General features: G+C 36.5%; 1 protein-coding gene across 5 annotated transcripts in view; it reads right to left on the reverse strand.

Annotated features, from left to right (window-relative positions):
• The window catches only part of IBTK (inhibitor of Bruton tyrosine kinase), a 93,815-nt gene that overhangs the window by 29,695 nt on the left and 48,555 nt on the right, over positions 1-15,565 (reverse strand). For 3 of the 5 annotated variants that reach the window (XM_082669172.1, XM_082669175.1, XM_082669171.1), the window contains exons 19-23: positions 14,825-14,885; positions 7,636-7,757; positions 5,557-5,669; positions 1,668-1,816; positions 113-276 (exon numbers count right to left, since the gene is read on the reverse strand). In XM_082669172.1, coding sequence (XP_082525298.1) covers positions 113-276; positions 1,668-1,816; positions 5,557-5,669; positions 7,636-7,757; positions 14,825-14,885 — 609 coding nt within the window. The remainder of the gene's footprint in view (positions 1-112; positions 277-1,667; positions 1,817-5,556; positions 5,670-7,635; positions 7,758-14,824; positions 14,886-15,565) is intronic. The other 2 variants (XM_082669174.1, XM_082669173.1) reach the window with 1 other exon arrangement.

Raw genomic sequence — 15,565 nt, forward strand, 5'->3', positions numbered from 1 at the left:
TTTTCTGTATATTAGAAATTTTTTAAAATGTGCTTCATTAAAAAGTTTCACTTGACCAAAAATAAATGATATTTCTCAGACTAACAAGTACAGAACAAAATAAAAATCCTACCTGAAAGAGCCAGAAACCCAACTGGAAGAGCTTGTAATATCAATTCTGTTACTGGGAATGGGCTGTGGAGCAGATATTTTAAGTACTGGTGATTTTTCCCATGGTTTTAAATCTTCCCTAAAATGTGTAGGAGGTGTACCATTAACATAGGATTTAATTTTCCCCTGGAGGTTAAAAAAAAAAAAAATTAAAGAGTGAGCAATAGCAGGTACCCCTAGCACAGTAGCTAACACATAGTTGGTACTCGGTAAATACTGGTTAAACTATATTAAAGAGTAAAACCTTACAAGAATAATTATCTAGTATTTTCAATTCAGTGCTTCTACAGTTTAGTATCTTGATCAATTCTCAAACCATATCAGTGGCTATAACCCAATTATTAAAAGCTTTGGGAATAATTTTTAGGGACATAAGTTTGCATATCAAGTTCTTATTTACCTGAGTATTAAACAAATGTTAATAAATATAAGTTGTTCAAATAAGATATGAAGCAGTAACTTTAAAATTAACATCCATGACTTTAAAATGAAACAAAATGAAAGTCTGGTATAAATTTCATACAATTTACTCTGAATATAATTAAAGGACTCTGAATAAAATTAAAGCCAAATAATACTGACACTTCAAAAGGGACCCTAAAACTATTGCTATTACAATAGGTCAAGGAAGTTATTGAAATGGTATTTCCACTGCCAGGATAGATTCTCTACTATTGCCAAAAATTCAGTATGCCTTCAACCTTCTTTTAAACCTCAACTGTCTTCCAGGCCAGCCTAAGTGTAATATGAATTTCCCCCAAACTTCTACCTTACATAAAAAATTTTTATGATAAAAATTTGTTTTATATCAATCCTTGAGGCCTAGAAGACTCTTAATAAAGGGTAAATTTTCTATTGTCTCACAAATTTCTAGATGTTCTAATATATTTTGTGGATGTATAGAGGTTAGAAAAAAATTACTCTATCTGGTAAGTTTGACATTCTCCTTCCCTGTAGATTAACAACTATGGAATTAAATGTTAACAGATGTCTGAAACATGGCCTCCCCCAGAGCTGACCAGCCTAGGAATTCAGCAGCTTAGTGTCAATTATGCTAGACTAGGAGAAGAACTCCATTCCAGATTGCATTGCTCCAGTTCACACCGTGGCAGAAAGACACTAAACAGATTTTGGTATTAGGCTTACTTTCAAAATCACTTTCCTTTGACAATTTTTAGCTGGTGTTAACTGACATTTCACAAAATATATTTTAAGTAATTTAGCTATGAATATATATTTCAATATGCCTATACAGTATTGCTATACTTTACATCAACATTACTTTTATTGCAGAAATACAACATCATAAAGGGCTCAAAACTGCAATTAAAATCTTTAAAACTAGAAATATTAGGCAAATTTGAGAAAACTAACACTACATATATTATGTCATTAATTGTATTTTCTTATAAACCAGCCAGAAGAATGTTTTAAAGTTAGAGTAAAAATAATGAAAAACTAAACTGTCTATAGATTAAAATGTGAAGAAAATAGTGCATTAATAAACGAAGACAAACCTCAATCTTATCTGAATGAAATCCTGTTGTGAAATCAGGAGACTGTAAATCTCTAGGACTACCCACTCCTGCATAGCTTCCTTCAGAGTCTGATGTCAACAGTTCTGGAAGAGATTCCACAGAATTGGTCTTACCAGACTTTAGTAATCCTAAAAGGTAAAAATTTTTTCATATTTAAACACATATACATAAACATATATGTATTACATTTGATGAACCAAATAGAGCTAAAAGCGTCCATTTATCCAGATTTAGTAACATTTAAATTATAGTCACTGTACTAAAGTCTTAATAATTCAAGCTAACTGAAGAAAGAAATCAGTTGAAGTGAAAAACTGAAATGGAAAATTTTAAAACAACAGTTTTATTCATTTTAATTACACACCAATTAAGCAATAAACCTGAGGAAGATAGTTATTTGGTATCTGATTTAAAAAGTGACTCAGAACATTTTTTTCCCCATAAAGGTAAGAGAGCAAGACAAAATTAATAAACTCTAGACCCCTCCCCTTTCCCTTTCTCATCTGTCTCTGCACCTATGCAAAGGGGGATTAGTCCTAGTCTGTGTGGTAGAAGCATTATAACCTTTCTGCCACTCATCTAAGCCAGCAGACTGGCCAGGTAGCAGAGGCTTTGCTGAAGCCTACTGTGGCCTGTTTTGAGGGTTTTTCCCTTCTGCAAAATATCTGTGAATTGAGAGCTATTTTCAATTAGCTTATCACCTAAAGCATAAGTTGTTATGAAATGCATATACCATTTGTTCTCTTAGGCAAGCTCAATACCTCAATACCTGTGTCCCTGCTACATCTGGTATCCTGGCTCATTAGCAAATCAGTCATTTCAAGTACAGAGTAAAAAAAAAAAAAAACTTTTGCTTAGGTTCATGTGTTTATTTCCACATATTTAAAATGCAGTACAATCTAAATGAAGTGGCAAAATAAATACATTATAAAACATATCTCATAAATTCAGTAAGTGTTGTTTTCTTTAAAAGTAAATCACCCTGGGCTTCCCTGGTGGCGCGCTGGTTAAGAATCCGCCTGCCAATGCAGGGGACACGAGTTCAATCCCTGGTCTGGGAAGATCCCACATGCCGCGGAGCAACTAAGCCCGTGCGCCACAACTACTGAGCCTGCGCTCTAGAGCCCGCGAGCCACAACTACTGAAGCCCAGGCGCCTAGAACCCGTGCTCCGCAACGAGAAGCCATCGCAGTGAGAAGCCAGCGCACTTCAAGGAAGAGTAGCCCCCGCTCACCGCAACTAGAGAAAGCCTGCATGCAGCAATGAAGACCCAACGCAGCCAAAAATAAATAAATTATATTAATTAATTAAAAAAAAAAAAAGTAAATCACTCTGACAAGATACGTGCCTTTTTTGTTGTTATTGCTAAAATACAATTTGGAAGAACATTCAAACTTTTCTCCCCCACAATGTTTTAAATATTTTTAAGAGTAGCAAATTTTTATATAAGAGAGTATATTTAATACTGGGATGCTCCCAAAAGTCAATTGGAAACAAATCTAATAAAGAAGACGATTAAAGTGGCCAACAATTATCTTTGATAAAAAAATATTTTCACAGAATGACTTCTAACTTTAAGGACCAACACAAACAAACGTTAAGCCTTCATATAACTGTCCTTGATGAAATTAGCTTCATACTCAGAATTTCTCCCAGAATAGGTTACTTTGGCCCCCAGTTAAATTTAACCTTTCAATCATTTTTGGCTTTGGCCACAGAAGGGAGTAGTATAGCAGGAAGAACACCGAACAGGAATCAAGAAAATAAATTCTACCTCTGGCTGCTACGACCTGAAATCACTTCAAAGTTTTCTGAGCTTGTTTCCTCAAGTTTAAAGGAAGGGGTATAAATTAATTCATTATTAAGGTCTCTTCCAGCTCTGAAATGCTAAGACTCTTAACACATGTGCTATCAATAACATCCTTTAAAACAAACCAAATATCTGCTTTTTCCATAAATCTTTTAGGTATTTGGAAAATCACTAGCTCCACGACTGTCTATCCATTTATTCATCCTGCCATCAATCCACCTATGCCTCCTTCTAAGTACTACGGGTAATTCATATAACACAGAGGATGCAAAATCACAGAATTTAAACTTTAGAAAGGTCCTAAAATAGGAATCAGGAGATGCAGCAAATGAGAAAGACCTATAGACCTACACTTCATCAATCAATTTAGGTATATTAGCTTTCTTTTTTAATATCTTGTGTGTTATCTAAAACGACTATTCTTCACGTTATTTATCAAACATGTCAAATACCTCATTTGTACTTTTCAAAGTTGCCTGTATAAGGCTGATTGACTGTGAAAACACTGATAGAAACTGCACCAGTTTGTCTTATGGCTATAGACACACCAACTATTTCTGAAAGCCATGCTGTGCTGCCATTCTTTTTTGGTTACACTTCAAATTTTTATCTAAAGAAACTGTTAAAATTTAGGTCATTTAATCTGGATCTAATCAGATGAATCCAGAATGTGGGGTAGTCTACAATACCACTGGCCTCAACTTCTGAAAACAAAACAAAACAAAACAAAACAGAAAGGTGTGGCGGTGCTGTTCTACTTAAGAGACTAAAAAGACATTAATAAGCAAAGACAATGTCAACCCTGATACGACATTAGATTTTTTTTTTTTTTCCTTAATGTTAAAACAGAAAAGGCTATAAAAACATGTTTGGACAATTAGGGAAATATGGGCATAGACTACAGCACTACATAATATGAATTAATGTTAACTGTCTTTCAATGTGATAATGGTATTGTGGTTGTATAGGATAAGGGTTGTATCTCCCTTATGCTTAGGAGATTCATATTAACCTTGGGGGGAAAATGTCATGTCTACAGCTTAGTTCCAAGTGGATCAGGTTAAAAAAAAAAGTGTGTGTGTAGAATGTTTGGAGGATGAGGGAACAGAGCATGCAAGACAAAGCCTGCAAGAAAAAGCAAATGTGGTAAGAGGTGAACAATAGATCTGGATAATGGGTATACAGATGTTCATGGTATTTTTCTTTCGCCTTTTTAGTAACTTAAAGATTTTCAAAATTAAAAACTGGGAAAAAAAATTTTAGAAAAACTATATAACCTTACTTTCAAACAGGCTCACATAATGCCTAGGTATAAAACGTGTTGTATTTTACTACTGGATTATAACCTCCTTAACACGCATGAATGGAATCCCACGTGGCATCTCACTTGAAGCACTGATATATATGAACTGAATGCACGTGTTAATAGTATCTCTGTCATGTTTTGCCCACCTCTAACCCTCTATGCCACTAGACAGAGTGGTCTTTCTAAAAACATAAACCTTATCCAGTCACACCCTGCCTTAAAAAATCCATCAACAGCTACCTGCAGCCTTCAGATTAAAGTCCAAATTCCTTAGTTTGGCATATAACACCCTCCAAAATCTGACGCTCTCCAACCTATCTCCTATCTGCACCTACCGGATATGGCCGAGCTATGCACAACAAACGTGCAGTCTTTCTACTGCCTCTAGGCTTGAAACACACTGCCCCATTCTCTTAGCACGTCAATCTGCCTCCTTTTCTTGGCTAAATTCTCTTCACTCTTCGAGATCCAGCTCAGGTATCACTTTCCTCTAACAGATGTGCCCCGATCTTCTCAGACTAGTTTGGGTGCCCCTTCTGTGATCACAGAGCAAATGTCAATCAGAGTACTTATCACAATACATTACCACTTTCTGTGGCCTCCCTAAGACAAGGACTATTTTCTATTTTCTATTTCTGTAACCCCAGCAGATGGCATATAATAGTATTTAATACATGTTAAATGAATTAGATAAGGAACAGAGACAAGAAAGATTAGATCAGAAAATATACCCTAAAATATTTTCCACTAACCTGTAGATGGTGGACTCTGAATAATATCTGAAAGGTTATACCCTCCAGAACTATCAGACCGCTTACGTGGCTTCTTTTTTGCTTTTGTTTTTGTCTTCTTGAACACACTTTCCCTAGGAAAAAAGCAAACATAAAAGTCATTTAAAAAAATTAAAGTTACAGGGCTTCCCTTGTGGCACAGTGGTTAAGAATCCGCCTGCCAATGCATGGGACACGGGTTCGATCCCTGGTCCAGGAAGATCCCACATGCCGCAGAGCAACTAAGCGCGTGCGCCACAACTACTGAGCCTGCGCTCTAGAGCCCGCGAGCCACAACTACTGAGCCTGTGCGCCTAGAGCCCATGCTCCGCAACAAGAGAAGCCACTGCAATGAGAAGCCCGAGCACTGCAACGAAGAGTAGCCCCCACTCACTGCAACTAGAGAAAGCCCACATGCAGCAACAAAGACCCAACGCAGCCAAAAATAAATAAATTAAAATATATTTTTTTTAAATTACAGATGAAACAGGAGAAGAACTATGCATTTTGAGCAACGGAATACAGCATTTTGGTCAAACAGAAAACACAAAAGAATATATATGTTCTAGTCCCATTTATCTAAGTGGCCCAGAGCACATTAGTTAATTCCACCAAACTTCAGTGTGATACTATCACTTGTTCTAACCCTAGCACTTCTGTGAAAATTAGAAACAAGATGGTATATAAGAAAATACTTTGAAAAGTAAAATACTGTACATGTTCACACACAAGCTATTATAATCTATGATCTGGAACTAGAAATATTTGGTGATAATTTTTAAAGTATTTCAGGGGCTGCTTAATTCCTTGAATTATTATTAATCAGGAAAGAGAAAATAACATTATCTATAAGGACTACAACAGTCTTATTTCACCTAAAAATTACAGATCTCATTACATAATTCATCCACAGTAACACAGGTCAGCTGTGAATACTATTATTTTGTGAAGGATAATGTATTTATGTCAGTGTTAATCATTTTATTATAATTTTTAATGTAATAACATGTCATACATCCAAGTCAGATATTTATAAACCTCAAGTATTCCAGTGGCTACCACCAAACTCTAGAAAAGAGGTTAAAAAAGATTTCTGGAACCAAGAGCAGCTTTTCAGTGAGCTACAATTATACTCATACATATATATACACTCACACATGTATGTAGTAAATGACTTGAACGTCCGAAGATTTTATTTTAACAGGTCATTTACCAAGCAGAAGGAAAAGTAATTCTATAACCAGCTGATAAATTAGCCTAAAATGCCGACTGGAAATTCTAAGCAGGACTTATTAAATGGTCAACAGGGAGATTGTGTAGAACCTGGGATATTTTATTGAAGGACTCCCAAATGCCAGTCACTGTGGGTCATATCTCTTGAATGAGTAGGGTTCTCTACAGAGAGGGATCTAGAAGAATGGCTGATGAACTCCCCTTGGTTCACCCTCTCCAGAAGGCAAATCTCTCGTCTTCTGCTAAGATGGAGGAGGGGCAATCAATCACTTGGTTCAGGAATACATCAATGCTCTTTGAAAAATTTTCAAAAAAAAAAAAGCTCTTTTCCAAATCCAACCACTTACACTGGTCTTCATAAACCTAGTACCTGTAATTCTTAAGCCTTTCCAGAATTCTGTTTTAGTTTTTTCTAAGTCATTACTGCTTGGCAACCACTTTCCAACTTCCAAAACTGTTAACATCTCCTGACTGCCATTTACTCCTTTCCTGTTCTCTCTGATCTAGTGCAATATGCCTTTTTTATTTCTTTACTATAATCTCAGCAGGGTTTGGAAAGGTAGTTAAGATAATTGCACTTATTCAACCCAACATATTTAACCAGAAGGCTACATTCCTTTTGTGTTTATACTTAACTTTGTTATATCTGCAAATATTAATTATGCATTTACTTTGTATTGTATCAGGCTAAAAATGAACATAAATACCTATTTTTTATGTTAGGTTTCTCAATTTTTCTTTCCATATTAATATAAAGGTGTCAACAGTGTCCAAGATTGGGGATGAGGGAAGGAGAAAAGGAAGGGGGAAAAAAAAAACAGAGCTTACGAATAATTTTGTTCCATATTTATTTCTTCTTTCAAAAAGATATCTCCATCTTCTACATCCAAATAGCTAATATCTGGTCCATCTTGATATGGTGTAATGACTCTTCTATCCATTGCTGGAATCTATAGAAAAAAAGATGTCACTTTTTAAATACAAAATTTGTAGAGGAAAGACATCAGCTACCTTTCTGTCTCCCCTTCAGTCTACAACCAGTAAAACATCCAGAGCTCAACAAAGTTGCCTCTGCCCAACACACTAGGTCACCAGAGAATTCCACACATTTGTACATCTAAAGGTGGGGAGGCTGGAACACATACAGGAGAGAGGAAGAACAGATGAAAGAGTGGAGTCTGTGCCTGCAATCCTGGGCCTCTAACCATGGAAGCTGAGCCCACAGCTTCAGGGAACCCAGTACCAGCATGTGAGGTGGTGCACTTACAACTATGGCATCCTGAATGGAGGGGTGCTCACAACCACAGGTAGCTTGGTAGCAACGGAAGTGGGCCCTGGAACCCAGCCGCCATCGCCCACCATCAACAGTGGCGGAAGCCCACGAACCTTATACAGTATCAGATACAGTACAGGCACCTGTGCAACCCTGGCTCCCAATACCCCCATGATCCTCCTCCCCCCATGCAAAGACTGTTACTCAAGGAACCTCACAAACTGGGGAAGAGCCCAACATTCCGATGATGACAGTAGCTCTGACAGAAGAAAGGCAGTAAGGACCTGGGAGGCACAAGAAGCAATAATGAAGGCACAGAAGCACACCTCTTACAGAGCCGGTGGAGGCTGGAAAGTGTCAACTAGCAAATATAATCAGAGCCAGCTCAGGTAAGAGAAAACAAACCTGTGTTATAGTGCCACCTACTGGAAAGCAAAAGAAAGGACTCTAACTTCTAACCTGTCATTAACTTCAAATGCACCTGCAGAGGAACAATTTAATTCAAGTACCATATACAACCACAATAACACTCGACCACAAAAAGAAAATAACAGTTCTCCAGAAACCAAACTAAGTCACGGAATATTTCAATCTAACTGATAGAGAATTCAAAATAGCTGTCATGAAGGAACTCAATAAGCTGTAAGAAGTCAGAAAGGCGGTTTAATGAGCTCAGGAATAAAATTAATGAACAGACGAAATACTTTACCAAAGAGACTGAAACTCTAAAAAAGAACCAAACAAACGCTGGAGTTGAAGAACTCAATAAATGAGATGAAGAATGAATTAGAAAGAAATGGAAATAGAGCAGATCATATGAAAGAGAGAATTAGCAAGCTCAAAGGTAGAAATCTTGAAATGATACAAGTAGAAGAAGAGAAACAGAATATTAAAAAAGTGAGGAAATTTCACAAGACCTATCCAACTCATTTAGGAAGAAAAATATTAGGGTAATGAGTAACCCAGAAGGAGAAGAGAGGGAGAAGGCAAAAGAGAGTTTATTTAAAGAAATAATATCTGAGAACATCCCAAAGCTGGAAAAGGAACTGGATACACAAGTCCATGAAATTAAAAGAATACCTAATTACCTCAATGCAGAACAACCTTCTCCAAGATGTGTAATAAATATTAAAATTGTCAAAAGTCAATGACAAAGATTTTTAAAGGCAGCCAAGAAAAAGGATGGTAGCTGGGAATTCCCTGGTAGTTCAGCGGTTAGGACTCAGTGCTTTCACTGCCAGGGCCCAGGTTTGATTCCTGGTCGGGGAACTAAGATCCTGCAAGCCACGTGGCATGGCCAAAAAGTTAAAAAAAAAAAAAGGCTGGTGGCCTACAAAGGAACCTCCACTAGGCTAGCAGCAGATGTCTCAGCAGAAACCCAACAGGCCAGGAGAGAGTGAAATGACAATCTCAGAATACTAAAAGATAAAAACCGTCAGACTACTCTATCCAGCAAAGACATCGTTCAAATATGAAGGAGAGATAAAGACTTTCTCAAACAGAAGCTGAGAGAGTTCATCAACACAAGACCTGCCTAACAAGACATGCTGAAAGCAGCACTTCTAACAGAAACAAAAAAGACAAACGGATACAAAACTTTGAGCAAGATGATAAAACAGAACCAGAAAATTGCAACTCTATGAGAGCATAAAGGTTAAAAGGAGAAAAAAAGAAAGCAGGAAAATAACTATAAGCTATTTCTGTTTGGTAGCAAACTCACATCAAAAGGGATAATGTGAGGGCTTCCCTGGTGGTGCAGTGGTTGAGAGTCTGCCTGCCGATGCAGGGGACACGGGTTCGTACCCCGGTCCGGGAAGATCCCACATGCTGCGGAGCGGCTGGGCCCGTGAGCCATGGCTGCTGAGCCTGCGCGTCCGGAGCCTGTGCTCCGCAGCGGGAGAGGCCACAGCAGTGAGAGGCCCGCGTACCGCAAAAAAAACCCAAAAAAGATTCATTTTATATATGGAATTTAAGAAAAAAAAATGTCATGAAGAACCTAGGGGTAAGACAGGAATAAACACACAGACCTACTAGAGAACGGACTTGAGGATATGGGGAGGGGGAAGGGTGAGCTGTGACAAAGCGAGAGAGAGGCATGGACATATATACACTACCAAACGTAAGGTAGATAGCTAGTGGGAAGCAGCCGCATAGCACAGGGAGATCAGCTTGGTGCTTTGTGACCGCCTGGAGGGGTGGGATAGGGAGGGTGGGAGGGAGGGAGATGCAAGAGGGAAGAGATATGGGAACGTATGTACATGTATAACTGATTCACTTTGTTATAAAGCAGAAACTAACACACCATTGTAAAGCAATTATACCCCAATAAAGATGTTTAAAAAAAAAAGTGGAACAAAAAAGGAATAATGTGAAAAAACAAAAACATAAAAGGGGATGAAAAAATTCATACAGGTAAATGAAGATAACATACTATCAGCAGAAAAAAGACTATTTTATCTGTGAGACGTTTTATACAAAGCTCAGGGCAACCACAAAACTTTGTTACAGAGCAGAGACATGAAACATAATAAAAGAAGAAACTAAGAAAAATACCACAGAAAACCTCCAAACCAAAATAACAGACAGAAACACAGGAAAAAGAAACCACAGAGGTATCAAGCAACCAAAAAACAAAACACAAAATTTCAGGACTACATCCTCATCTGTCACTAATCCCCCTGAATGTAAATGGACTGAATTCATCAATCAAAAGACAGAGTGGCTGGATGCATTAAAACATAAGACTCAACCAAATACTGCTCCAGGAGACACACCTCAGCTCTGAAGACAAACACAGGCTAAATGTGAAGAGATGGAAGATGATACTCTAAGCAAATGGCTGCCAAAAGAAAGCAAGTGTAGCCATCCTTATACCAGACAAATTAGACTTCAAGCCAAAAGATAACAAGAGACAAAAAATGGTCAGCATATAATTATAAAGAGGACAACTCAGCAAGAACACATAAAAGTGACTAATGTATATGTACCTAACATAAGAGCACCAAAATATATACAACAATTACTAACATTCCCAAAGCGAGAGAACTGACAGCAACAAAATAATTGTAGGGGACATTTAACACCCCACTTACATCAACAGATAGATTACCCAGACAGAAAGTCAACAAGGAAACAGTGGCCTTAACTGAAACGTTAGATCAGATATATTTAACAGATTTAAACAGCACAATGCAGCAAAACACACATTCTTCTCAAATGCTCATGGAACATTCTCAAGGATAGGCCATAAATCGGAACACAAAAGAAGTCTCAATATAGATTTAAGAAGACTGAAATTCTATCAAACATCTTTTCCGATCACAATGGTATGAGAAACTAGAAATCAAGAACAAGAACACTAGAAAAATGACAGATATGTAAAGATGAACAATATGCTACAGAACAACAATTGGGTCACTGAAGAAATCAAAGGAGAAACAAAAAATTACCTGAAGACAAATGGAAATGAAAATACAATATACCAAAATCTATGGGAAACAGCAAAAGCAGTATTAAGAGTTTGTAGCAATAAAGGCTTACCTCAAGAAACAAGAAAAACTTACACCTAAAGGTACTAGAAAAAGAAGAACAAAGCCCGAAGTCAGTAGAAAGAAGGAAATATAAAGATCAGAGAAGACAGAAGAAAAGATGAATGAAACTAAGAATTGGTTTTTTGAAAAGACAAACTAAACTAAGAGTCAGTTCTTTGAAAAGATAAACAAAACTGACAAACCATTAGCTAGATTCACTAAGAAAAAAAAGAGAAGCCCTGATAAATAAAATAAAAAATGAAAGAGAAAAAAAAATAGATACAGAAATATAAAGGAGTATAAGAGAATACAAAAACTGGACAATCTAGAAGAAATGGACAAATTTTTAGAATCATACAACCTTCCAGGGCTGAATCATGAATAGAAAATCTGAATAGACCAATCACTAGTACAGAGATTGAAACAGTAATCAAAAAGCTCCCAAAAAACATAGGTCCAGGACCAGATTGCTTCACAGGTGAATTCTACCAATATTCAAAGAAGATTTAATAACTATACTAAAACTATTCCAAAAAACTGAAAAGGAGGGAATGCTTCCTAACTCATTTTACAAGGCCAATATCACCCTGATACCAAAACCAGACAAAGACAACACAAAGAAAGAAAATCACAGGCCAATATCTCTGATGGCTGCCAGTTGCAAAAATCCTCAACAACATATTAGCAAAACAAATTTAAAAATACATCAAAAGGATCATACAACATGATCAAGTGGGATTTATACCAGGGATGTAAGGATGGTTCAACATCCTCAAATTGATCAACATGATACAACACATCCACAAAATGAACAAAAATCATGCGATCATCTCAAAAGATGCAGAAAAAACATTTGACAACATTCAACACCCATTTATGATAAAAACTCTCAAGAGAATGGTGTAGAAGGGATGATATGTGACAAACCCACAGCTAACATACTCAATGGTTAAGTAGTAAAAGCTATCCCTCTAAGATCAGGAATAAGACAAGGATGCTCAATCTCACCACTCTTATTCAACATAGTACTGGAAGTGTTAGCCAGAGCAATTAGTCAAGAAAAAATAAATAAAAGACATCCAAATTGGAAAAGAAGACATAAAACTGTCACTATCTGCAGATGGCATGATTTTTATATACATAGAAAACCCTAAAGATTCTACCAGAAATCTGACACAAATAAATGGAAAGATGTGCCAGGGTCAAGGATTAGAAGAATTAACATTATCAAAATGTCCATATTACCTAAAGCAATCTAATTCAATACAATCCCTATCAAAATCCCAAAAACATTTTTCACAGAAATAGAACAAAAAATTCTAAAATTTATATGGAACCACAAATGACCCTGAATAGTCAAAGCGATGCTGAGAAAAAAGAACAAAGCTGGAGGTATCATATTTCCTGATTTCAAACTATATTACAAAGCCACTGTAGTCAAAACGGCATGATATTGGCAGAAAAACAGATGCAAAGATTTCTAAACAGAATTGAAAGCCCAGGAATAAACACTTGCACACACGGACAATTAATTTACAACAAAGGAGCAAAGAATACACAATGGAGAAGGGACAGTCTCTTCAATAAATAGTGCTGGGAAAACTGGACAGCCACATGCCAAATAATTAAATTAGACCATTATTTCACAATATACACAAAAATTAAGTCAAAGTAGATTAAAGGCTTGAGTGTAAGACCTGAAACCATAAAACTCCTGAAAGAAAACACAGGTGGTATACTCTTTGATATCAGTCATAATAGCAGTATCTTTTAAAATATGCCTCCTCAGTCAATGAAAACAAAAGCAAAAATAAATGGGATTACACCAAACTAAAAAGCTTCTGCACAGCACAGGAAACCATCAATAAAACAAAAAGACAACCTACCAAATGGGAGGAGATATTTGTAAATCATATGCCCTAAAATAACTCATACAACTCAACAACAACAACAAAATTACCTGATTAAAAAACGGACAGAGGAGTTGAATACATATTTTTTCAAAGAAGACATATAGATGGCAAACAGACAGATGAAAAGATGTTCAGCATCACTAATTATCAGGGAAATGCAAATCAAAACCACACTGAGATATCACTGTACACCTGTCAGAATGGCTAGGGTCAAAATGACAAGAAATACCATGTGTTGGCAAGGATGTGGAGAAAAGAGAACCCTCATACACTGTTGGTGAGACTGTGAATTGGTGCAGTCAGTACACCAATGACAGTATGGAGATTCCTAAAAAAATTAAGAATAGACTACCATAAGATAACCAGCTATCCCATTTCTGGGTACTCATCCAAAGAATACAAAAACACTTATTTGAAAAGATATATGCTCCCCTATGTTCACTGCAGCATTATTTGCAATGCCAATATATGGAAACCACCTAAGTGCCCATCAAGGGATGAATGGATAAAGAAAATGTAGTATATGTGTATGTATATAAATGCACACACACACACACACACACACACACACACACACACACAAATGGAATACTACTCAGCCATGAAAAAAGATGAAATCTTTTTTGCCATTTTCAACAACACAGATGGACCATGAGGATATTATGCTAAGTGAAGTAAGTCAGATGGAGAAAGACAAATACTGTATGATTTCACTCATAGATGGAACATAAAACACTAATAAACAAACAAAAACAAAATAAATTTACTGAACAAACAAAAAAAAACCCAAACACATGGATACAGAGAATAGAGTAGTAGTTACCAGAGGGAGAAGAGGAGTGGGGGAGTGAAATAGATAAAGGGGATCAACTATATGCTGACAGATGGAAGTTAAATTTTTGGTAGGGAGGAAGCTGTAGGGTATACAGAAGTAGAAACATAACAATGTACACATGAAACTTACGTAGTGTTATAAATCAATGTTACCTCAATAAAAATAATAAAATCATTAAAATCCATATTTTTACACTGTCCTGATCTTTAGTAAATAAATAACGAAAGACCACAAAGCATTCAATAACTTTCATTTATAAAGAAATTTAAATAGATATTAATTTTATCATTAAATATCTTCAATTTTTATTATCGTGTTTCCCTGTAGAGCTTGTAAAGAAATCTTATGTCCTCATTTTTAAAAGATCCTGATGAATCAGAATTCATTAGGAAATTGTTCCATTGAGAAGTCTGACCAAATATACTGCTTTAGTTGATATTGTAATTGACAAAAACATAAACCTTACCATTTTTCGGTAAAACACAGAAAGATCCTTCAAAACACCGTCACTTAAAACATCAAGAGACCTAAATAATAAGATATAAAATTCTATCTTAACACTCAAGTTTAATACCTATTAAGACTTTCAAATATGCAGAGACATTTTATATTGTTTAGTAAGGAATATTTTTTTAAAGAATTAATATGCCAGCTGCAACAAATTCTTTTTGGAAGTACGTATAGTTATATATTTCACATAAATAGCAAACATATTAGACAAACATACTGAATAAAACTCAAGTAACCCTTACAAATAGGTGATAGAAAAATATTTTCTATCATAATAGCAAGTATTCAACTTTCATTTTCCACAAATATAATCTTTACTACAGAAGGAGTACTATATTGACAGAACAATGGCCTATCAGGTACCTGAATTCTATCTAGGATTATCACTGCTCCCAATTACCTACATGACCTTGAGCAACTCACTTTCCCTCTCTAGTCCTTAATATCTTCATGTGTAAAATGACATTTGGGGACTTCCCTGGTGGCGCAGTGGTAAAGAATCCGCCTGCCAATGCAGGGGACACAGGTTCGATCCCTGATCTGGGAAGACCCCACATGCCACGGAGCAACTAAGCCTGTGCGCCACAACTACTGAGCCTGCGCTCTAGAGCCTGCGAGCCAAAACTACTGAAGCCCGCACAGTCTAGGGCCCACGTGCTGCAACTTCTGAGCCCACACGCCACAACTACTGAAGCCC

This window comes from Grampus griseus (assembly GCF_964374135.1).
Source record: "Grampus griseus genome assembly, chromosome: 13".
NCBI lineage: Eukaryota > Metazoa > Chordata > Mammalia > Artiodactyla > Delphinidae > Grampus > Grampus griseus.